The 24,363-nt window shown below is 54.9% G+C and overlaps 1 protein-coding gene across 2 annotated transcripts; it reads left to right on the top strand.

The window, feature by feature from the left end:
- Positions 1–2,493: 2,493 nt before the first annotated feature.
- Positions 2,494–24,270, top strand: RAB35 (RAB35, member RAS oncogene family). 2 transcript variants are annotated; one of them, XM_055235758.2, is made up of 6 exons: positions 2,494–2,754; positions 10,926–10,976; positions 15,428–15,551; positions 20,210–20,334; positions 20,431–20,555; positions 21,987–24,270. In XM_055235758.2, the coding sequence occupies exons 1-6, from the start codon at positions 2,703–2,705 to the stop codon at positions 22,113–22,115; spliced, it is 606 nt and encodes a 201-aa protein (XP_055091733.1). In that variant the 5' UTR covers positions 2,494–2,702; the 3' UTR covers positions 22,116–24,270. The 2 variants fall into 2 exon arrangements, with proteins under 2 accessions (XP_055091733.1, XP_055091734.1); XM_055235759.2 differs by lacking the exon at positions 20,431–20,555.
- The last annotated feature ends 93 nt before the right edge of the window (positions 24,271–24,363 follow it).

Raw genomic sequence — 24,363 nt, 5'->3', positions numbered from 1 at the left:
GGCTGGAGTGCAGTGGTGCGATCTCGGCAACCTCTGCCACCCAGGTTTAAAGGATTCTCCTGCCTTAGCCTCCCGAGTAGCTGGGATTACCGGTGCCTGCCACCGTGCCCGGCTAATTTTTGTATTTTTAGTAGAGACGGGGTTTCACCATCTTGGCCAGGCTGGTCTTGAACTCCTGACCTCGTGATCCTCCCGCCTCGGCCTCCCAAACTGCTGGGATTACGGGCGTGAGCCACAGCGCCCGGCCTAAGGCTCTGTTCTTATACCCTCTGCAATCCGTGGCACATAAACACTCATTAAATAGTTACCAAAGAAATGAAGGAATTCATGCCAATTGCTTTCCAGATGACACATCCAGGCAAAGTCAGGAATCTGGTTTTAATGGCCAGTTTGGATTTATTTCCCAAAAATATCTTACAGCCTTATTATCAGGAAGCTGCCTTGAAAATGTGTGCTAGAGTCTACAGTAGGAAATGGCTCAAAGTATGAATCGGTGCAAAATGACCTTGAGTAACATTGGTTACAGTCTGTCACATGCCTACATGTGCCAGGTAATTTACAAACGTAACTCTAAAACAACCATTCTGTGAGGAAACGGGGGCTTTGAGATAGTGTGATGTGACTTACCTACATCACAAAGCTTTTAAGGGATGGAGGCCAGGATTCCAAAGCTAGCATTGGAACGAAAGTCTTCCCGACACCAGCCCAGGTTGTGAAAATGAGCTGGGAGGACCTACAGCCTAGCTGGCTGGTTAGGGCTCGGCCTGCCTCCCTGGTGGCTCCACTGAGGCTTCCTTCTTCCCCTCTATTTCCTAAGACTGCTGAGTCAGAGGATGGCCCTAACCTTCCCGACCAACGGGGACTTTCTATCGGGAGCACATGAGCAGCTCTTCTCCCTAGTTAGTACCTTCAGATTCCAAGCTCATGTTCTTTCGACATCACCACACTGATTCTCAGCTCCCGGAAAAACAACTCAAGACTTGAGTCAGACACGCCATGTGTTGTTCAATGATCCCGCCTGCAACAATGTTTATTATAACCAAAAAATATAAACAACATGAATGTCTATTAATAGCGGAGTGGTTAAATAATAGTACAAACATCGGATGGAGTACCATACCACGCAGATGTTAAATGATAAAAGTGTACTGTTAAAGAGAAAAAGCAAGGTATGTACATATATGTTTGTACAGGCAAAGGAAATTCACTGGGGGGCACTTATTCATTCAACAAATGTGTTAAGCATTTTAAGGTTAGCTGTGAAACTATCAGGGGTTACCTGTGAGGAGTGCTTCAGAAGGAAAAATAGTAACTTGTACTTTTCAGTAAACTTCTGCACATAATTTTAAGGACAAGCATTGTTTTTTTTGTTTTGTTTTGAGACGGAGTTTCGCTCTTGTTGCCTAGACTGGAGTGCAATGGCGAGATCTCAGCTCACTGCAACCTCCGCCTACGGGGTTCAAGCGATTCTCCTGCCTCAGCCTCCCGGCATTGCTTTTTTATAAAGTCAAAAGAAAAGGAAGTTTGATAAAACAAGTAGAAATATCCAATAAATACTCGCCTGGAAAGGGACAGGGTTATAAGAAACAGGTAATAAGGAGCTTAAAACCCTCTGCAGTTCTGCAGTGAGGATGGCCGTGGGGCATACAACCTTCCGTTTCAGGTCAGTTTAGGTAGGGCAGGTGGGAACTCACTCTAAAACGAGAAACCGGGGGCTGATGATAAAATGCACACGTTTAGCTTCTGGCGGCCCAGATCTTCCTAGCCGCAGATTCCGAGATGTCTATCTGCAGGTGGTGTGAAATTGAAGCCGGGGGAGCGGTTGCTTTCGGTCTCCGAGGTGTGCCTTGCACACTGGGTCATTCAGCTCCCAGGCTCGGCTCCGAACTGGACCACTCCCTCCCCTCCACCAAAGAGGCAATGTGGGCTCCAAAAGGTCACAGCACTGGGATGGGATTTCGACCCCGCGCTGCCCTCAAAGGCGACCTCCTCGCAGCTCTGCTCCCGCCGGCAGCTCCCGTTCTGTCCAATTCGGCAGCCGCCCGCCGCCCTCTGCGTCCAGTCCACAGGCGCTGGGCCGGGGTCGGTGCGGAAGGGGCGGGGTACCGGGCCTTCCCCGCGCGACTCTGCCTTCTACGGCCCTGGCCCCGGCCCCGGACTCTGGAAACCCGGAGCTCGCGCGAGCCCCGCCCCACGGTCGCGGCGTGCCTGTGATTTCCTCTCCGCAGGGCGTGCGGGTCTCGAAGATGAGGGAGCGAGAACATCCACGACCAGGCTTCTCCGGCACCTTGGGCTTCTTTCCGCTGGGACTCGACAGCGGCTCGGCTCCACAAGCTCTCAGCGGCCAGGGCAGCGGCGGCGACGCTCCCCGAGTAGACGCGAGAAAGACGCACCCGCGCTCGCTGGGACTCTGTCAGGGCGCGTGCGCGGCTCGGGCGCGGCCGGCTCGGGCTGCGGCTGCGCAAGGCGGTGCCAGACGCTGCGCCTGCGCAGTGGTGGGGCGCGGCGGGAAGGAGGGAGGCGGTGGTAGCTGCGGCGGCTGCTGAGGAGGAGGAGGAGGGGGAGCGGAGGGAGGTGTTTCTGTCAGTTCCGGCTGTTTGTTCGGGAAGTGGATCCGCCGCTGCCGGAGCAGCCCGGAGGGAGCTGCGGATCGCGAGGCCAGTACCGACCCCGCCCGCCCGCGCGCACCGCCCCCGCCCGCCATGGCCCGGGACTACGACCACCTCTTCAAGCTGCTCATCATCGGCGACAGCGGTGAGGGCCGCAGCGGCCGGAGGCGGCGCGGGCCCTGCCGGGCGCGGCCCGCGGGGGCCTCGGGGCGGCAGGAGGGCGGGGAGGTGCCGGCCCGTGCGGGGCGGGCGGGCGGGGCAGCCCGGCAGTCTGGGCCCCAGGGGTGCGCCGAGGGGCTCCGGGCCGCGCCGAGGGGAGGTTGGGGCGCCGGGCGGAGGGGCCGAGCGTGCCGGGTCTAGTCATCGCGCCTGTTCCTGCCTCACGTGTGACCTTGGTCAAGTCGCGCGATCTCTGGAGTTGGAGAGACCTGGGTTCGAGTCTCAGGACTACCACCTGCCTCGCGCTGACCTTGGGCAAGTTGCTTCGCCGTCCTGAGCCTCAGTTCCCTCATCTGAGAAGTGGGGATGTGCCTCCCTGGGCGGTGTGAGGCTTCGATGGGATAAAGTAGGAAAAGTGCTTAGCGCCCTACCCGGTTAAGTAAGCTCGAAGTAAATATTCACTATTGTCATTATCATCAGTATCCTTTGTAAGCGTCAGTTTCTTCCCGTCTAAAATGAGGACGTTCTCAGAACCTGCCTCATGGGATTGCCGTGAGGTTTAAATGAGGTAAGTCGGATAAAAGGCTTTGCACAGGGTCTGGCACATTCCCGCTGGATTATTGTATCTCTGCGTGGTTCAGTTTCCTCATCTGTAAAATGGAATGATAGTTGGATCTGCCTTATGGGGTTGATGTGAGTATTAAGTGAGATTCTGCAGTGTTGCTCACAGCTTCTGGCACATAGTGAGTTGTCACTGTTTGCTGTTACACTACTATATACAGAGGGGTCCTGGGGATGGGACAGCCAAAATTATAAAAGTGCTTTGGCCACACACACACACACACACACACACACACACTGCTTGAGGGCTCCTAGCTCTGATCACTGCTCTAGCTCCAGTGCCCAGAACAGTGCCTGGCACCCAGTAAGTGCTTAAGACATATTTGCAGAATGAATGAATGAATATTAAGTGTCCTTCGAAAAGGTAGACTGGTTTCTGGGAAAAGGTGGAGGGTTTTAGAGCTGTTTGGAGTGTGGCAGGTGAACAGGTTTATGGAGTGACCAAGAGGTCAGGGAGGCAGGCCCCAGAAGGTTTATGGGAGCGAAACTGAGATGCTGGGGTTATACGAAGTTCATGAAAGAGTCTTGGGAGCATGCTCAGTTTGTAGACCAGACCTGAGCTGAGTGTGGGGAGGGATGTCTTGTGATTGGAGGCAGAGGCCAGGCTGGTGGTAGAGCCCATGGACTGTTAAGGAAAGGGGATCAAATCAAGTGAGCGGTGAGACTTGGGATGTAGGAGTGTTGGGTAGCGATGTCAGAGCTAGGTCAAGAAAGTGGGTGGTTTTGGCCTCCCTTGTAAAGCTGGATGGAGATGTGGTTGGTGGTTTGGATCAGGTGAAGGATGGCTGAGGTTTCCATGGTTGCTGGAGGAGGGGAGAGGTAAGGGGGAAAGCTTGGGGCTAACCAGGGAGATGGAAGAGTAACTGAGGTTGGGGAAGGAGGTAGAAAAGTGGAGGACTGACTGGTTATGGTTTGAATGAAGGGTAACCACGCAAGCTGTGGAGTGTTCTCTTGGAGATGGCTTTTGGTATTCTTCAAGGTCTTGAGGCTTCTTCCTTTACATGATTTCCTTGCAGCCCTGGCCTGGGTTCTGAGGGACTGGCACTGGGGCCATTTCTCTCTTTTTGGAGTGACAGCCTGCCGTGGTCAGGAGCCTTTATCCCTCTGCAAGACATCTTGGACCTCTGCTATGATACCCAACAGTGAAAAGCCTAAACTCAGCAGGAAGATGCAGCTTGTTGGCTCTTCTCCTCTGTAAAGCCCAGGAGATGGGTTTGGCCCGCTTTCTCACAGTACATTTTGTGTGATGGATGGATTTTTCTCTCCGAAGTCAGGTGTGGGAGAAGACTCATTGGGTCGAGATTTATGTGGTCTAGCTCCTAGGTCAGCCATGTAGGCGTAGGTTGTGCAGAGGAGATAGATGCTGTGCTTTTTGATTTCTCCCGGCATTGAGATACTCAAAGCTGGGAGATGGTAGCCATGGAAGTCCAGATTAAGCTTTGGCAGCTGAGCCCAGAGACTGACATCACACACTCCCCTGAACTGGGCTCCTTGTGTGAATGCCTCCTTAAGATATATCGAACAATTTCACAGACGCTTATTCTCACCCGCGGCCTGTGTGACTTGTCAAATAAGGAAACTAAGGCTTAAGGCCGGGCGCGGTGGCTCACGCCTATAATCTCAGCACTTTGGGAGGCCGAGGCGGGCGGATCACCTGAAGTCAGGAGTTTGAGACCAACTTGGGCAACATGATGAAACCTCGTCTCTACTAAAAATACAAAAGTAGCCGGGCATGGTGGAATGTGCCTGTAATTCCAGCTACTTGGGAGACTGAGGCAGGAGAATCGCTTGAACCTGGTAGGTGGAAGTTGCAGTGAACCAAGATTGCACCATTGCACTCCAGCCTGGGCAACAAGAATGAAACTCCGTCTTAAAAAAAAGGAAACTGAGGCTCAGAGGAGGTGACTTACTTGCCCCAAATCACACAGCTCAGCAGGGGCAAAGCCGGGAGCTACTGCACCTCAGTGCTAATACGTGTGCGAGCAGCTCATGTCAGGGCTGGCAAACAATAGGCCCTCCATGAATGCTGGTTTCTTTCTTCATAAATCTAGAGTTCTGCCCACTCTGCACATTGTGGATGCTTCTGCAATGGATTCCCTCGACCTCTGCATCCCTTCATTATGCCGGAGGTTCTATATTTTCTTTTCTTTTTTTTTTTTTGAGATGGAGTCTCGCTCTGTCGCCCAGGCTGGAGTGCAGTGGCGCGATCTCGGCTCACTGCCGGCTCCGCCTCCCCGGTTCACGCCATTCTCCTGCGTCAGCCTCCCAAATAGCTGGGACTACAGGCGCCCACCACCATGCCCGGCTAATCTTTTGTATTTTTAGTAGAGATGGGGTTTCACCATTTTAGCCAGTATGGCATCTATCTCCTGACCTCGTGATCCGTCCGCCTCGGCCTCCCAAAGTGCTGGGATTACAGGCGTAAGCCACCACGCCTGGCCAGTTCTGTATTTTCTATACTTTCTCTTACACTCTCTGACACTGGCTTTGATTTATAACAGCATTTCTTCTGCATCCCTCAGGCCAGCCATCCTCATTCGGAGATGGAGTTAGCCCTTCACTTGACAGATGAGTAAACTGAGGATCAGAGAGGGGGCGTGACTTGTGTGAGGTTATACAGTGAGGTGGTGGCTGAAGCAGGATTAAAATTGAGAACATGGCTAGGGACAGTAGTTCATCCTAGTGCTTTGGGAGGATGAGGCGGGAGGAACACTTGAACTTGAGACCATAGTGAGAGCAACAGTGATAGTGATAGTGAGACCCTATCTCTAAAAAAAAAAAAAAAAAAAAGGCCGGGCACAGTGGCTCACGCCTGTAATCCCAGCACTTTGGGAGGCTGAGGTGGGCAGATCACCTGAGGTCAGGAATTCGAGACCAGCCTGGCCAACATGGTGAAACCCCGTCTCTACTTAAAACACAAAAAATTAGTTGGGTGTGGTGGTACGCATCTGTAATCCCAGCTACTTGGGAGGCTGAGGCAGGAGAATCACTTGAACCCGGGAGGCGGATGTTGCAGTGAGCCGAGATTGTGCCACTGCACTCCAGCCTGGGGGACAAGAGCGAGACTCCGTCTCAAAAAAAAAAAAAAAAAAAAAAAAAAATTCAGTTGGGCGTGGTGGTGCACATCTGTAGTCCCAGCTATGTGGGAGGCTGAGACAGGAAGATTGTTTTAACCCAGAAGTTCAAAGTTACAGGGAGTTAGGATCACACAACTGCACGCCAGCCTGGGTGACAGAATGAGACACTGTCTCAAAAAAAAACAAAAAGGTCCAGGCATGGTAGCTCACACCTGTAATCCCAGCACTTTGGGAGGCCGAGGTGGAGAATCGCTTGAGCCCAGGAGTTTGAGACCCGCCTGGGCAACATAGGGAGACCCTGTCTCAACAAAAAATAAGAAAATTAGCAGGGCACGGTGGTGCACGCCTGTGGTCTCAGCTACTTGGGAGGCTGAGGTGGGAGGATCTCTTGAGTCTGGGAGGTTAAGACTGCAATGAGCTATGATCACGCTGCTGCACTTTAGCCTGAGCAACAGAGCAAGACCCTGTTTCAAAAAAAAATATATCGAGAACACTTCACTGAAAGGTCTAGGGCTCTTCAGGAGGTGGAACTGAAGCAGAGAGGAGTGAGGGGGCCAGAGCCCAGGCAGGAGCTGGGGGAAGGGAAGACGTGTGTGCGGCTGGCGTGGTGAGGACCAGATACAGCAGCCGGGGTAAAAGTCCGGGAGCAGTAGCTCACTCCTATAATCCCAGCACTTTGGGACTATAGGCGTGAGGCAGGCGGATCACTTGAGGTCAGGAGCTCGAGACTAGCTTGGTCAACGTGGTGAAACCCTGTCCCTACTAACTATACAAAAAATTAGCTGGGCATGATGGCGGGCGCCTGTAATCCCAGCTACTCAGGAGGCTGAGGCAAAAGAATCGCTTGAATCTGGGAGGTGGAGGTTGCAGCCAAGATCGCGCCACTGTACTCCAGCCTGGGCGACAGAGTGAGACTCCATTTCAAAAAAAAAAAAAAAAAAGAATGACAGGCTGGACTGGTTGGGGTCATGCTGATGTGGCCCTTGGGCAGCCTCGGCGGTGGCTGTGGTGAAGGTTGGCGGGTGCCCTCTGCTCCTGCCCTGACACTGGTGGTGTGGGGTAATGGCTGCAGCTTGTATTTCCGAGGAAGCCTCTTCCAGGGATATTTAGGAGGTAGCGTTTCTTGGGGTGGGTTTCTGTTCCTCCCAAAGGGAGAGCAGTGTCAGAGGTTGGTGTCAGGTCCAAAGCAGCAGATAATGTGGTGATGGTTGTGGTCTTTCTGCAGCCTAGTGGCTTTTTTTTTTTTTTTTTGAGATGGAGTCTCGCTTTGTCACCCAGGCTGGGGTGCAGTGGCACGATCTCAGTTCACTGCAACCTCTGCCTCCTGGGTTCAGGCGATTCTCCTGCCTCAGCCTCCCGAATAGCTGGGATTACAGGCACACGCCACCACGCCCGGCTAATTTTTGTATTTTTAGTAGAGATGGGGTGTTCACCATGTTGGCCAGGATGGTCTCGATCTCTTGACCTCGTGATCTGCCCACCTTGGCCTCCCAAAGTGCTGGGATTACAGGCGTGAGCCACTGCACCTGGCCAGCCTAGTGGCTTTTAACTGCTCTGCTGAGACGCCTGGGGACAGTATGGGGACCTGGAGAGGCCAAGCTGGAGGGGATACTGCTGTGTCATTGCAGAGAGAGCTGTTTTAGACATGGGATTTGGGTAGAGCTTGGATGAAGAAAAGGATTCTGCTGCCCTGCAGAAGTTTGGAAACCCCTGCTGAGGCGCCTGCTGTGCTGCAGTGGGAGCGCTGGATAGCAGAGCTGTCAGTGTGGCGGGCGTTTGTTTAGGCAGAAATTCATTAAGCAGTGTTTGGTTGGCACCTACTAAGTGCTGGGCCTGGCTTACAGCCCTGTGAATGCACAGGGCGGGTGAGGCGAGGGCTCTGTCCTAGAGGAACTCCCAGACTCAAGCTTTTAGCTGAGTAAGCTGGACCCAGAAGGCTCCAGGAGGAAGCAGAGGAGGCGGCCAGGCCAGTGGGGTGCTGGTGTTGGGCACAGCGCCGTGAAGGGCCCAACCCGGGACTCGGGCTCTCCTTGAGCTCAGCAGGAAGCCTCACGGCGGAGCAAGGAGGAAGTGGCCCTGAGCATGAGCCTTGCAGGCCCGGGCTGAGCAGCATCTGCCTGCCCAGGAGAGCCTCACCCTGGCCTGTCTTTAGGAAAGTAGGACCCAGGCTTACTCAGTGAAACAAGTTCTTCTTGGCATCCCGGGGCAGCTCGCTCACCAAGAGAAGCTCCCAGAAGAGATCTTTAGAGGATTGCCCAGAGAGGATGCTGGGGTTAGGCTTAGGGAAATACAACTGCAACGGTGGCTTGCCACTTTGGTTACTTGGTAGAGTGCAGGTGGAGGCAGTGCCCTTCTTGAGAATCTAATAAAAGTTGTGGGGCCGAAGGCAGTGGCTCAGGCCTGTTAGCCCAGCACCTTGGGAGGCGGAAGCGGGCAGATTGCTTGAGGCCAGGAGTTTGAGACCAGCCTGGGCAACATAGTGAGAGGCCATCTCTACAAAAATTTTTTTAAAAGTTTGCTGGATGTGGTGGCGCACACCTGTAGTACTTGGGGATTTCAAGATTAGAGTGAGCTATGATCGCACCACTGCACTCCAGCCTGAGAGATAGAGTAAAGCCCTGTCTCTCCAAAAAAAAAAATGCTATGGGCTTCTCCCATGAACAGACGCCTAGGCTCAAATCTGCACTTTGTTTCAGGGGGTTTCATAGCTTTCATGGCATTTTCATTAAAAATCTAACAGGAGTGAGATGTCGGAGCCCCCACAGGTCATTTTTTCCAAACTTCCTGAACCAGACGCAAGACTCCCAGCAATGTGTATTGGGAGGAGTGTTAGCACTCTGGAGGAGTCCAGCGTGGATGCAGATCTCAGCTTTGCTGCTGCTCTCAGAGGCACTTAGGCCAGCCACTCTGAGTCTGAGCTTCCTCATCTCAAGAGATGTGGCCAGAATTATACTCAAAGAGGCATCCAAGGGCTCACCACACACACAGCCCAATGCATGTGAATTCTTTGTGGTCAATTAACCTGGCTGGCCTCAGGGGTGTTGGAGATTGGGGACAGGATAGGAGGATATGGAACAGGTGCACTAGGCAGGCTGAAAGCACTGTGAGTTGAAGTCAAGGGGAGAGGTCTGGGCTCAGTGGCTCATGCCTGTAATCCCAGCACTTTGGGAGGCCCAGGCGGGAGGGTTGCTTGAGGCCAGAAGTTTGAGACCAACTTGGGCAACATAGCAAGACCTCGTCTCTACAAAAGATGAAAAAAAAAAAAGCCTGGGCAATGTAGCAAGGCTCTGTCCCTACTAAAAATAAAAAAATTAGCTGGGCATGATGGTGTGCACGTGTGGTCCCAGCTACTCGGGAGGCTGAGGCTGGAGGATCACTTGAGCCTAGGAGTTGGAGGCTGCAGTGAGACATGATTGCACCATTGTACTCCAGCCTGAGTGACTGAATGAAACCCCATTTCTTTTTTTTTTTTTTGAGACCGAGTTTTGCTCTTGTTGCCCAGGCTGGAGTGCAATGGCACGATCTCGGCTCACTGCAACCTCCGCCTCCCGAGTTCAAGTGATTGTCCTGCCTCAGCCTCCCGAGTAGCTGGGATTACAGGCATGTGCCACCATGCCCAGCTAATTTTGTATTTTTAGTGGAGACGGGGTTTCTCCATATTGGTCAGGCTGGTCTTGAACTCCCGACCTCAGGTGATCCGCCCGCCTCGGCTTCCCAAAGTGCTGAGATTACAGGCATGAGCCACCGCGCCCGGCCTGAAACCCCATTTCTTTACAAAAAAAGTGGGGGAGGCCAGATGTGTACCTGTTTGTGCTCTAAGCAGCTAGGAGCTGCTGTGGCTGTGCGTGGTCTGAGCACATGTGGGCTGCTGCCCTGATGGGTATGAGGCACACCCTGCACTCCACCAGCCCACCCGACAGGGACATCAGCCAGAAAGATGGTAGCCATTGAGTTCTAGCTATGTGGGCCTCGCTTTCCTCACCTGCAAAATAGCCCTAATGATCTCAAGGGTCCTTTCGCGCTCTACAGCTCTTCATTTTGGGCGGCTGCCTAACTGATGTGCTATAACGTGCTGTGCACTTTTCTAGGGACCGTGTTGTAGATGCACTTGGGGGCCATTTCATGTGGTTGACCTTCATTCTGCTTTGTCGTCTGGCGTCTCCCTTTGGGCCAGCCCTCAGCCCAGGGCCTGGGCACCAGTCCCTTTCTCATCTCTCCCCCAGGGGATTTGGGAGCAGCTTGTCTTACACAAGGACGAAGAAAAAGGTCAGGGATCGAGTGGAAGAGATATTCTTGGTGTGTGGCCGCTCAGGGAGGTGGAAAGAGCATTGAGAAGTGAGCTGGGTCCCACTGAGCTTCTTAAGAGTTGGGACTGAGGCATCCTCTCCCGGAAGAAAGGCCGGGGCTGTGGGGAGGGGGCCCACCTGCCCCCCTGATCGCAGTGCTTTCTCTCTTGCAGGTGTGGGCAAGAGCAGTTTACTGTTGCGTTTTGCAGACAACACTTTCTCAGGTGAGTCCTCCCCTGCAGTGCTGCAGGGGTGTCATTTTTGTTTGTTTGTTGACATCCCCTCCCTGGCACCGGAACACAGTTGCCTCTGCCTAATGTTGGGAACTGTCTCATTCTGGTTGCCAGAGGAGGGAAGAAGATGGAGTGGGGCTTAGGACCTTGTGGCACTTCTGTCAGAAGCCTCTGTGGTCTGTCTAATGCACCTGCTCACCAAAACCCTTTGGCTGGCCCATCATTTTCCCACCCAGGGTCCAAACAGGAAGATTCCCATAACAGCGTCTATGGTGCCACCTGGGACACGGTCCCTGCTCCTGCCCCCTGTGCCTCCCTGGCAGCCTGTGGTCAGCGTGTGTCTTTCCGATTTCTTTCTGCGCTCCACATGCAGGCCTTTGTGGTTCATCTGAGTGCGGTGGGGCTTTCTGTGCTTGGAGACACCATATGGTGCACTGGCGCTGCTGTTACCTCGTGCCTGACTTCTGGTTGTGTTTTCAGCGATGCTTAGCTACTTAGGATATAGGCGATATTTATTCTTTTTTTTTTGAGATGGAGTCATGCTCTGTCACCCAGGCTGGAGTGCAGTGGTGCGATTTCGGCTTACTGCAACCTCTGCCTCCTGGGTTCAAGCAATTCTCCTGTCTCAGCCTCCCGAGTAGTTGGGACTACAGGCGCCTGCCACCATGCTCGATTAATTTTTGTATTTTTAATAGAGATAGGGTTTCACCATGTTGGTCAGGCTGGTCTCGAACGCCTGACCTCAGGTGATCCACCCGCCTCGGCCTCCCAAAGTGCTGGGATTACAGGTGTGAGCCACCGTGCCCAGCTGATACTTATTCTCGTGCACGTGTTTCTGTAGAGGTGGGGTTACTGGCTTACAGGGTGTATGCACTGCCAACCTGCTTTTCAAAGAAGCTGGAGTCATTTAATCCACAGTCCCACTGAAGGGTGGAAAGTGCCCCTTGTCAACCCTGGTCAGTGCTGGATCTTAGTAGCTGTCTTCATTCTTGCTGAGCTGATAGGCAAAAAGGGCTAACTTGTTTACATTTGTATTTCCCTAATCACTGGTAAGATTGAACACATTTTTGTTTGTTAAACACATCAGGTTCTGCCGGGCGCGGTGGCTCACGCCTGTAATCCCAGCACTTTGGGAGGCTGAGGCAGGTGGATCATGAGGTCAGGAGTTCGAGACCAGCCTGACCAACATGGTGAAACCCCATCTCTACTAAAAATACAAAAATTAGCCGGGCGTGGTGTTGCGCACCTATAATCCTAGCGACTTGGGAGGCTGAGGCAGGAGAGTTGCTTGAACCCGGGAGGGGGAGGTTTCAGTGAGCTGAGATTGCGCCACTGCACTCCAGCCTGAGCGACAGAGCGAGACTCCATCTCAAAAAACAAACAAACAAAAAAATCAGGTTCATTACAGATGCTTTGGGTGGGGTTGACATCTCTGATTATCTTGTGGAGAATTCCCTCTGACATGGCTGGGCTGCCTTTAGAAAGTGATTCCATTTGCTGGGCGCGGTGGCTCAGGCCTGTAATCCCAGCACTTTGGGAGGCCCAGGCGCGTGGATCATGAGGTCAGGAGATTGAGACCATCCTGGCCAATATGGTGAAACTGTCTCTACTAAAAAAAAAAAAAAAAAAAATTAGCTGGGTGTGGTGGCGTGTGCCTGTAATCCCAGCTACTCAGGAGGCTGAGGCAGGAGAATCGCTTGAACCAGGGAGTCGGTTGCAGTGAATCGAGATCTTGCCACAGCACTCCAGCCTGGCGACAGAGTGAGACTCCGCTCAAAAAAAAAAAAGAAAAGAAGAAAAAGAAAGTGATTCCATAGCTGATGTCTCTCTTGATGGAGAAGTGGGTTTTGCCCCCTTTGTTTCCTTGACATGGCCCTGCAGTCTCACTGGTGGTGTGGTGTTGGAAAGAGATGGCTTCTCTGTGTGACCTTGAGCCAGTTCATGTGTAAAGTAGAAGCCTCAGTTCATGTGTAAAGTAGAAATCATAATGGTCCTTTCCCCATGGGATTGTTATAGGATGACCTGAGATAGTGCAGGTTGCAGTGCCTGGGACTAAGTAGTTGCTCAATAAATACCAGCTATTTGTTGTGACTGGCTGTTAACCTTCTGTTCAAGAATGATAGCTGATTAACGGCCTCTAATTACACTGAAAAATGCTCCTCTTCCTCCTTAATGGCCTCCTCCCTCCCCATCCCAATCAGTGTTCAGTGCTTGGAGGGCTCGTTGTTGCAATCTCTTCCCACCTTTCTACTTCTACTACCAGCATCTCAGTTTACTGTTGGTTCTACCTGGAAGCATGGCAACCCCTACCCATCCTGAACCACTCGTGTGTGTCTGGCAGGGTCTTTTCTCTGTTTAAAAACCTCAGTGGCCCCTCTCACCCACGCAGAGTTTACAGTAAGATTTCTTCACTTGGACACTGTTGACTCTTTGGTCCTTGTGATTTTTTTTTTTTTTTTTTTTTTTTGAGACAGACTCTCGCTGTGTCGCTCAGGCTAGAGTGCAGTGGTATGATCTTGGCTCACTGCAAGCTCCGCCTCCCGGGTTCATGCCATTCTCCTGCCTCCCGAGCAGCTGGGACTACAGGCGCCCACCACCACGCCCAGCTAATTTTTTGTATTTTTAGTAGAGACGGGGTTTCACCATGTGAGCCAGGATGGTCTCGATCTCCTGACCTCGTGATCCGCCCACCTCGGCCTCCCAAAGTGCTGGGATTACAGGCGTGAGTCAGCGTGCCGGGTCTGGGCCCTGTGATTTTTGTTGTGGGGCTGTCCAGCGTGTTGACGGATGTTGAGCAGCATCCCTGGCCTCCACCCACTAAATGCCAGCAACACGTCCCCTCCCGCTGCTGTGACAACCAAAAATGCCTCCAGACATTGCTGAGTGTCCTTTGGAGGGACGGTCGTCCCCGCTGAGAACCACTGCACTCGTAGTCTGTTTTCAGTTCGCCTTTCTGGCTTCCTCCTACCACCTGGTCATTCTTTTGTTCTTTGGCTTGCTGGTTCGTTAGCCACCAGCTGTTTCTGGGGAGCCTAACTATGCTAGGCGGGGAGCCTAACTATGCTAGGCGGTGAGCCGCACTCCTTGGCATTCCCCTGGCTGGAAGAGCCTGGGTGCTGGCCGCTTTTCTGAATGTGTTCTGGTTGCGTGTCGTCCTCAGCTATTTGCTTTTGAGTGGGATGTCGTTCCCCTACCTAATCTCAACCTTTGAAGTCTTACCTGTTCTTTCAAGCTAGGCCCAGATGTGACGTCCTCCCTGAAGCCTGCCTTGTTCCCCACCCCACCTTGGAATTTGACCTTTCTTACGCCCTTGCCACATTTCACATAATTGTGTGTGTGTGTGGTGTCTCCTGCACTGTTATAACATAAGCCCCAAACGGAGTGAGAAGCTGTGCCCTTCCTAGTGTCAGGCTTTGGAAAGCTGGACTGGACAATTACACCAGCTAGAAATTCTCCTCAAATCCATCTTTCAGGCCAGGCACGGTGGCTTGTGCCTGTAATCCCAGGACTTTGGGAGGCTGAGGCAGGTGGATCACTTGAGGTCAGGAGTTCGAGACCAGCCTGGGCAACATGATGAAACCCCGTCTCTACTAAAAATACAAAAATTAGCCGGGTGTGGTGGCCCGTGCCTGTAGTCCCAGCTACTCAGGAGGCTGAGGTGGGAGGATGAGGATTATCAGACCCTGGGGAGGGTCAAAGGTGCAATCCCACTTCACTCCAGCCTGGGTGACAGAATGAGACACTGTCCCCCCGCCTCAGAAAAATCCATTTTTCCCACAGATGCTGCAAGAGAGCTATTTAAAATGCAGCAGCTCATGCCCCTGATTAAACCCTTTGGTGCCTCCCCAGCACACACGAGAGAAAGTCCACGTTCTTGGAAGTGGCACACAGGTCCAAGATCTGGCCTCACCACGTTCTGCCTGCCTTGGGCCGTGGACTTGACCTCACGTGACCTGCCCACAGCTGTTTTTGCTACTGTCTCCCTTGCCTGGAGCAGTGGCTTTCAGACTACAGCTCATGACCTATTTGTGTGTTTGGAAGTGAATTGAGGGCCCTAAATTTTCTTTGAATTGAATAGAAAAGAAAAACCGAGAGCGCCTGTAGGTCTACCATTCTCAGACGCAGCTGGCATGTCCCTACCTAGCCACTCTAAAGGAGCCTGCTCCCGCCGGTCCCATTCCGTGTTATTTCCTTTGTGTCACTTTTCACTCTCGGAAATTGTCCCCTTTGTTTGTTTGCATCCTGTCTCCCTCCTTCACTTGTGTGTGGAGGGGCCTTGTGAACAAGGATGTTCAGGGCTGTGTCCCTGGGACCTAGAATGTACCAGGCACATGTAATGAGTGGGGAGGGTGGGGCAGCCTGGGGGTGTGTTGTGTGCAGTATGGGGCTCGGGGCCTGGGAGGATACCGCGCTGGGCCTCGTTAACTGCCCTGTGTGTGCAGGCAGCTACATCACCACGATCGGAGTGGATTTCAAGATCCGGACCGTGGAGATCAACGGGGAGAAGGTGAAGCTGCAGATCTGGGACACGGCGGGGCAGGAGCGCTTCCGCACCATCACCTCCACGTGAGTCCACCCGCCCACTCCCACCCAACCCGCGCCACTGACCTGTGGACACGGTTGAGCGACTGGTGCCTGGTCATGGTGGAAATGTCACTGGTGGGTCCCTGAGGCTGTCGGGAAGTGAGCCTGTCGTTGGCTGTAGTAGGTGGCGTTTGGCTGCACCCTTCCCGGTCCTGAAGATGTGAGGGAAGTGCTGTGGGGGAGTCGCTGAGCACCCTGGCTGGAGTCTGGCCGGACAGTGGCCATGTTCTGTCTCCTTGGAGAGTCAGCCGACCCTCCGGCCCACTGCGCCGTCACCTTACAGAGAGAGCAGAATAGCATTTGCCTCGCTAGAGGGTTGCAAAGTGCCTTGCCCACCCAGGACTTAGTTACTGACAATTCCTCTTGGTAGGTGTCAGTTATGGCAGCTGGAGTTGGCCTTTGCAGGCTCCCGTCACCTGCACTGATGCCTTGGAGGTGACGCTGTCTAGAGACGAACACTGGTGCATGTCAGCAGGCCCTTCCCTACCCTTAAAGCTGTTCCTGGGAAATCCGGCCGCCCACCGGTTGCCCGCCTTTGTAGCTGAGCTGCAGGCCCGGGGGAAGCTGGGCTCCTGCGCAGATGGGCAGTGTCCTTCGGAGCGGCTCCTGGTTATTGGGTTGTTAATGGAGCAGCTTTTAGGAAAGAGCGTCTGAAGGGACTGATTTGGAGCTGTTGGGCTGTGTCCTTAGGCAAGTTGCCGAAGCTCTCTGCGCTCGTTTCCTGGAGGGCCTGCCTCTGGGATTGGCTTCCATGTGGAGGGTGCCGGGTGCTCTGCTGCAGGCGCCAACGTGCGTGCCGGGGTGTGGTGTCTGGCAGCTCCGTGTCCTTGGTGCTGCTGTCATCCCATTTGACAGAGGGCGCCCTGGAGGGGTCCCTCCCGGTGGCCGAGCCGGTGATCCACACAGTGGCCTGTGCAGGGTGAGGGCGGCTGTCTGGCTCCACGGGTACCTCCTCGGCTTTCTCGAGCAGCTCCTCTGGAAGTGACCTCAGGAAGGCAAATGAGGAAGTCCCAGCCAGCGGCCCCTTACTCCCCACAGCATGAAAGCCGGGCACTCCCCAGGTTGGCTTCCCACCCCGGGCCCCTCGGCATCTCCCGAGGGTGGGAAGTGTGGGGTGCAGTGCCCCTGTGGGTGGCTGGGAGTATGGGGGAGAGCAGGGCTGCTGGAGGAGGGACAGGTGCACTGGGCGAGCAGCTCCTGGGGCTGGAGCTGAGGCGGAGGGCTTCTCACTGGGTTCGCCCTATGCTGAGCACATTTGTGCTGCGGCCCGTGATGCCCCGAATCCCTGGGAGCTCCCAGTCCCGGGGTCGCCCGGGTGTGGTGCTGTGTGGTAACTGTTGATGAGCCCTGTGAGCGAGGGCTCTGTGGCCTGCATGTCTTGGCAGCTGCCAGTGAGAACCTGCGGAGGACGCTGGGGCAGGGCTGGCATCAGTGCTTTGGGCAGCCTGGGGCTGCAGGCCCAGGCGAGACAAGCCCTCATGCCATTGGCTAGTCTGGGCGCTGACCTCACGAATCCTTGCTCTGGGTTGGGCCTGTCACTAGGATTTCAGCTGCTTTATTTTGGTTAATCCCGGTAGAGAGACCTGTGACTATCTCCGTTTTATGGACAGGAAAACAGGCCCAGGGAGGATGAAGCCTCCTAACTCGGCGGGGCGGAGGTTGGGGGCACTCAGGGTTGGCCGTGAGTCTGCCGAGGCCCTGCACCGGCTGGGCAGGTGGCGCCCCTGCTTTCCTGCCCCATCCTGTGCCTTAAAGCCAGGCGGAGGTTTAGGGCGGCAGAGGTTCAGAGGCCCGTGGCCATGAGGAATGAACCCATGGGCAGGGCAGTGGGGCCTGGGGGGTCTGAGGTTCTTTCAGCAGGAGGAGCCACAGCCCCTCCCTGCCACCATGCAGTCAGCTGCTTTCTGGACTGGGCAGGGCGGGAAGAGGGTGAACTGGTTCCTCCATTCCGTGGGGAGGCGGGGAGGAGTCACTCGGCTTCCTGGGAGCAACATGGGTTTTTCCCTGGGGGGCTTGGGAAGGGGCGGCCTGTGGGCAGCGGCTGGGCCCTTGCTGCCGTCCCACCTGTCTGGGGAAGCAGACAGGTAGCTCCATCTTAGAGTCCCGCTCTGGCCCTCATGAGGCAGGAGGCCCAGCAGGGCACCCTGAGGGGCCACTGGAAGTCTCGACGCCCTTTGATGGTCACTGGCAAAGAAGGAAGGAGTTTTGGGGAGGTGAGGAGTTTTCAGGAATGGGGCAGTCAGGATGCAGTAGCGTGACTTTTTCCGATGCAGGGCATTCAAAGAGAAACTGAAACCGCATCCTGTTAGCCTGGCGAGAAAGAGCCCTGTGGTCACCCCCTCTCGGGTTCTTGCTCTCAGAAGCTGAGGTTTGCCGGCCCTGAGAGGTGCGGGTGGGGTGGAGGTGAGGGGAGAAGTGACAAGGAAGGCAAGGCCCTGGCGTTGGGCCTGGGAGTCAGCCCTGGGTGCCAGGACATCCAGCTGGCCACTGCACTCAGCCTCACGTCCTCGCTGGTCACATGGCCATCCTGAGGTCTGCTGGATCAGGTGGCTGCAGAAATTAATAAGGTAATGGATACCAAGCCCCCAGCTCTGTGCCTGGCCTAGAGCAGAGTCCCTGTGAGTGAAGGTGATTCCTGGTGGCCATGGGAAGCCTCGGTGCTCTGGTTCCTCCTAGCCAGAGCTCTGAGCCCTGACTTCATCCCCAGACAAATTCTCTGCTCTCAGATAAAGCCCCTTTCCGGGGCCCCAGATAAGGCGGAGGTGCCCAGGGAGCCGCGGGGGCTCTGCGCCGGGGCCATGGCTGTAGGCGTTTCTTGGCATCTCTGATCATCTTCAGCAAAGGAGAGTCTGCAGAGCCATCCACTCCTTGGGCTTCCTCTGCTGGCAGGGGACAGTCGCCTGTTCCTGTGGCTCTGGCGCGCCCTTGCTGTGGAAGGCGTCTGACACGCCGTGCCATGTGCTGACCCAGCGCTCTCAGCAGCAGCTGCCAAGGCCAGAACTAGTTCTTGGGCCCAGTGCCGAGACAGCTTGATTGTCACAGCTACCCTGAAGCCAAGGAGCGATGCTGCCCTGGAAGCAAAGCTGTGGGCAGAATGAAGCCCTGGGAAGAGATCCCAGCAGTCGTGTTGAGGATGGAGCAAGGATGGGGCAGGGGCAGTGGCAGGGGCAGGTTGGGCTTTGTCCCAGGGCTGGGCAGGAGCTTCTGTGGCTCCACAGCATCAGGGAAGATGCTCAGGGCTGCCCCTAAGCTGCCTGTTGGTTTCCTTCCACCACCTCTGTCTGGGACCACAGATTGTCTTTGAAGGCACATTGATGATGCTGAAGAACTGATACCGACTGTTTACTGCTCCCCGCCCTTGGGGTAATGCTTAGCTCCTTTCTTCCTCATGACCAGCCCAGTTAAGGACTAGCCACCTGTGTGCTATAGTTGTTGAAGCTGCAAGGCATGGCAGGGTGAATGCAGGCACCCTCCCAAAGGCCAGCCTTTCAGAGATGGAGCCAGGTTGGTCTTTGTCCTTAGATCGGGCCTCAGATGTGAAGCACTGGCCAGAGAGCTGATGGGCAGGTGGACAGGAATGGAGCTGCAGCCACCAGCCTGGCTGCCCCATTCTTGCTCAGCCTGCGCTGACTTGGGCTGTTCCTGAACTGGGGCTTGGGCTGTCCCCATGAACCTCACGGGGGTGGAGGTAATTAGGGCTGGGGCAGGTGGCAGCCAGAAAGCCAGGAGGAAGCAGCCTGCCCACTGATGGTTTGTCTGTGTGGTGTCCTGAGGAGCCCTGGGGTGGAGGTCCCTGCAACTTTGGGGAGAGGGGACAGAGGGACAGCTCTGGCTGATTGCACAGTGTGGGGCGGGGCTGCTGCCTGGCCTCCGGCTCTTCGACAGCTCTTGGGGAAGCGGAGGCTGTGGTCCCCCTCCTCCTCCGGGGATTGATGTCCTCCTGCGCCACTGGGATGAATGGGGACATGGGGTCTGGAGAGGAGAGTTGGGCCTCCCCTTCCTTCTGGCCCTCCTGGCTGGCCCTGGGCTCTGCATGTTTGGGTGATGGCTTTGCTGGGCGCCCTCTCCCCAGCCATCCCTGGATGCTTGTGTGGCTTCCATGCTTTTCCTGCCACCTGCACAGATGAGCCAAGAGTAGCAGGAAGGGAGGTGCCTACCTGCCCCAGGGGAGGGGCACAGACTTTGCCAGGGTGTCATGATGGTGTGGCTTCTTGGAAAGGTTCTCTAAAACAGGTTTGAGGAGAAAATATTTTTTTGAATGTTCAAAGACAGTGATAACATGATGTCAAATACAAAAACTGCCTGATTTCCCAAAATAAAGCAAGAACTTCAGAGATGTTTCAAGCCTGCAGCAGGCTCGGAACAGCACGAGGTGGCTCCCCAGACCTGCTCTGCTGCCGGGGGCTGGTCCTCCTGCCCTGCTGGCGCCCAGGGCAGGCAGGGGGAGCCAGTGCTGCCGTAGTAGCCTCTCCTGCTGGCCTGGTGTGGATTGGGGTCGTCTGCCGAGGCTGGGTGAGAGCCCAGGCTCCAGGGCCACCCTCACCTTTTCTGGGTCACTGTCCTGACGTGGGCAGGCGGGTCCTGGCAAGGGGGTGACTCCTGTCGGGATTGACTTGCTGCCGCACACTCTGGCCCTGCAGGTATTATCGGGGGACCCATGGGGTCATTGTGGTTTACGACGTCACCAGTGCCGAGTCCTTTGTCAACGTCAAGCGGTGGCTTCACGAAATCAACCAGAACTGTGATGATGTGTGCCGAATATTAGGTGAGGCTGCACTCAGGGCCGGGTGGGGGTGGGGTGGGAGAGAGAGGCAGCCGGCTGCGCCCCTCAGGGCTGCGCTGACTCTGCCTTCGTTTGAAGTGGGTAATAAGAATGACGACCCTGAGCGGAAGGTGGTGGAGACGGAAGATGCCTACAAATTCGCCGGGCAGATGGGCATCCAGTTGTTCGAGACCAGCGCCAAGGAGAACGTCAACGTGGAAGAGGTGAGGCCCTGTGCCGCTGGCTCTGCCACACACCCGTGGCCGCCTTCTCCCTGCTGCTGGCCTGCTTGAGGCATCTAAATGACCGACAGAAAATGTCATAGTAACTGCCATTTATTGAGTGCCTACTATGTGCCGGGCCCTTTAATGATCTTAGTTCATAGTTCAACAGTCCTCTGAGGTAGGTACAATTATTCCCACATTTCAAATAGGGAAACTGAGGCTCCAAGTGTTGAAGTAACTCAAGGACCACCACCCGGCTAGTAAGAGACTGAGTAAACCTCTGTCCCACACCAAAGCCAAGCACAGTTTCCACTCCAGTCCTCTGCCTCATTGGCCGCCTTGTGGTGTGTGGAGCCCAGAGGCCTGTGGAAGTCGAGGATCCCACTGCTTCAGGGCACATGGGCCACACAGCGGCGGGGAGCACAGGCTCCTTTGTAAGTCAGGCTGGTGTCTTGATGCTGGCCTATCCACCTGGGCCTGTGGGCAAGGCTGGTATGACCTTGGGCGGTGACTTCACCTCTCTGGGCCCCACATGCCATGAGGTGGTGTGGAGCAGGCAGACCCCGGGTCACCTATGTCTGTGAACAGCAGGGGCACTTTCATCTGTCATGTCATAAGATTCCAGCTGGGCCGGGCGCCGTGGCTCATGCCTGTAATCCCAGCACTTTGGGAGGCCAAGGCAGGTGGATCACGAGGTCAGGAGATCGAGACCATCCTGGCTAACACGGTGAAACCCCGTCTCTACTAAAAATACAAAAAATTAGCCGGGCAAGGTGGCGGGCGCCTGTAGTCCCAGCTACTCGGGAGGCTGAGGCAGGAGAATGGCGTGAACCCGGGAGGCGGAGTTTGCAGTGAGCCGAGATCGTGCCACTGCACTCCAGCCTGGGCGACAGAACGAGACTCCATCTCACAAAAAAAAAAAAAAAAGATTCCAGCTGAAGGAAAGGGGTTGGTCTCTCTAAAAGAAGGACTGGAAAACCCCTGTGGGATTGACTTCCCCAAGTCCACACAGCCCATGGGCCTCTGATGGTGTTCCTTTTTTCGAACTTACTTATTTGTTGAGTCAGGGTCTAAGTCTGTCACCCAGGCTGCAGTGCAGTGGTGTGTTCACAGCCCACTGTAGTCTCGATCTCCTGGGCTCAAGTGATCCTCCCACCTTAGCTTCTCAAGCAGCTGGGACTACAGATGTGCACCACCACTCCCGGCTAATTTTTGTGTTTTGTAGAGGTGGGGTTTTAGCAATGTTGTTCCTTTTTGACCTTTAAATAAAATAATTCACCACCTCCTTCTAGAATAGGCTTTGAAGATATACATACCAAAAATGCACAGGTAGAAAGAGCTGGGCCCCGGAAGGCGGGGAGGCAGCCGTGCAGGCCAGCAGGGGCCTCCTGGCCAGGTCTGAGGCGGGCCCTTCCTCTTTCCTCTCCACAGATGTTCAACTGCATCACGGAGCTGGTCCTCCGAGCAAAGAAAGACAACCTGGCAAAACAGCAGCAGCAACAACAGAACGATGTGGTGAAGCTCACGAAGAACAGTAAACGAAAGAAACGCTGCTGCTAATGGCGCCCAGTCCACTGCAGAGACTGCACTGCGGTCCCTCCCCCAGCCCGAGGCCTGCGGAGGTTCCTCGGGGGACGGTCTCAGTTTCGTGCCGTTATTTAAAGAATTCTCTCCATGTTTTTGTATCGGGAGGTGCCATCAGCACTTCCTCCCCTGCCCTCCTCGAGTGCCAAGAAGGTGTTGGACCAGCCCGCCCTTCCCTACTGGTGCCCCCTCCTCCCCGGCCAAGGCGCCTGGACCTGGCGAGGACGCTGCCCACCGAGCGGACTGATTCGCAGAGTCTGTACATAGTGTATATTGCTCTACCCGTCGCATACCACGTCCTGCTCTGGCTTTTGCCTTCTTGATGCCAGCCTGCTGCAACGGACCCTCCCCGCGTCCCTCCCCAGCCCATCTTACTGCAAGCAGCGTCCTGAGGAGACAGCGGCACGTTCTAGCTGCGTCTTCAGCCAGCCCGTGCCAGTGGAGTGGGTTCCCCGTGCTCATTCTCTCCGACAGGCTGTCAGCCTCTGTCCCCGGCGCGCAGGGTCTTGCCCCTTCTCCAGGGCCTGTGCCAGCTCCCTTCCCTCCCTGTTCTCCTGTCCCCACAGCCATTCTGGGAGCTGGGGAACCCGGTCTCGAGGCAGGCCCTGCAGTTCCACAGAGGTGGCCAGTCTTGCCCTTTGGCCAACAGATTTCTTGTCCTGCCTTCTAGATGCCTCTGAGCTCCAAACCCAGGGGAGCCATGGCTTCTCATTTACACCAACAGGTTTCAGTTCCAACAGAAAGGTCGGGGTAGGTTCGTGCAGAGATGGGGCTGGCAGGGGGGCTATGGGAGCATTATTTTAACAGATCAAGAAAATGAAGCCAAATCAAGTGAATTAAATTCCTCACAATTATTTTCTTTCCCTGAGGTTTGATTGGCACAGCAGCAAAAGTTGAGGCCACCCCACTTTGTGTCCACTGTTTTTAGAAAAAAATGAATGGCTTCCTGCCATTGTGGGGCTGGGCTCTTGGGCTTTTCTTGGTGGGAGCGGAGAAGGGGCCTCCCACCCTTGTCTGAGTTGCCTCGCACTGGAGGTCAGGAGTCTACGCTGCAGCCTCAGGCACCGTGGGGAGTGCATGCCTGGGGCCTCTGGGTTGGGACCGTGGACAGGCCCTGGTCACTGTCCTAACCTTTGTCAGGACAAAGGTAGCAAGAGGATTTCCTGGCGGGTGGGAAGGAATGGCTGGGGTGGCCAGTTTTAACACGCCCCAGTGCCCTGGAGAAAAACCAGGGTCATCTGCACTTGATGACTGCTCCCCCACCCCCAGCCCGGACACCTCATTCCCCTCCCCCTACAGGGATCAAGTGACCTGGGAAGAACTGAGTTCAACACCAGGATGTGTTTCCTTAGATTTCCTTTCCTAGGCGATTTCCAGGGAGAGCACTGATTGGACAATCACATCACAGATCACACTGCAGTTTCCATGTTAGCACTGTGGATGGGTTTTTAATCAATAAAAACTGAGAGTTTCTTCTCACCGATTCTCCACTTGCCCAAACTGCCAGAAGCCGGTGGTTCTGGGACAGGCCTTCACTTTGGAGCCACAGGATGGGGTCGGGGAGCTCCTCCATGGGCCTGGTAAGGAGGGTGCTGTGGAGGGGGCTGCAGGGCTGACCAGCAGGCAGCCTCATCTGGTCGGGGGTGGGGGCGGCAGGAACAGAAGCGGGGTCTCCGTCCTTGGGACTGTCCTGGTTGGCCATGGGCCCTGTGAGGATGCACGGTGCTTGGGGCTCCTGTGCCGGTGGGTGGGGGGCATGCTGGCCTCTGAGCGATCAGGTGAGGCCAGCGAGGGTGTGCTTGCAAATTCAAGCAATAAGGGGAGGGGGGGTTCCTGGGAGCTTCCAGCCCAGGCTAGAAGTCCCCATGGCTTCTGGCAGCTGGACATCAGCCCCAGGTATTGGGGTGATTTTGGTCATGACAGTGTGCCTGTCTCACTGTTACACGCATGAATGGGGGTTATGGGGTGGGGGTGGGGACTCAGGGCTGGACCGACATCCTAGTGGACCTGATGTGAAATTCCTGTCAAACAAACACCACTTTTAAATGGTTTGCTAGGAGTATTTCTGTATTGAAAGTTTCTAATTATGCTTTTTAAAAAAATACTAAAAATAAAGGTTCAAGCTGCCAAATTTTCTTCCAGGGTCTGTTTGCTCTCCCTCCAGAGATGTGCAGAGTGGGCGTGGCTTCTTCCCACCCACCGTGTCCTGCTCTTCCTGTTCTTG

This window comes from Symphalangus syndactylus, chromosome 13 (assembly GCF_028878055.3).
Source record: "Symphalangus syndactylus isolate Jambi chromosome 13, NHGRI_mSymSyn1-v2.1_pri, whole genome shotgun sequence".
Taxonomy (NCBI): domain Eukaryota; kingdom Metazoa; phylum Chordata; class Mammalia; order Primates; family Hylobatidae; genus Symphalangus; species Symphalangus syndactylus.
This window is presented reverse-complemented; position numbering and strand designations above follow the sequence as displayed.

Bases quoted from the DNA above. Each gene is read 5' to 3' on its own strand.
- RAB35 (XM_055235758.2), top strand. From the start codon at position 2,703: ATGGCCCGGGACTACGACCACCTCTTCAAGCTGCTCATCATCGGCGAC. The intron at 20,335-20,430 runs GTGAGGCTGCAC...CTTCGTTTGAAG, and splicing joins TGATGTGTGCCGAATATTAG to TGGGTAATAAGAATGACGAC. The intron at 20,556-21,986 runs GTGAGGCCCTGT...TCCTCTCCACAG, and splicing joins AGAACGTCAACGTGGAAGAG to ATGTTCAACTGCATCACGGA.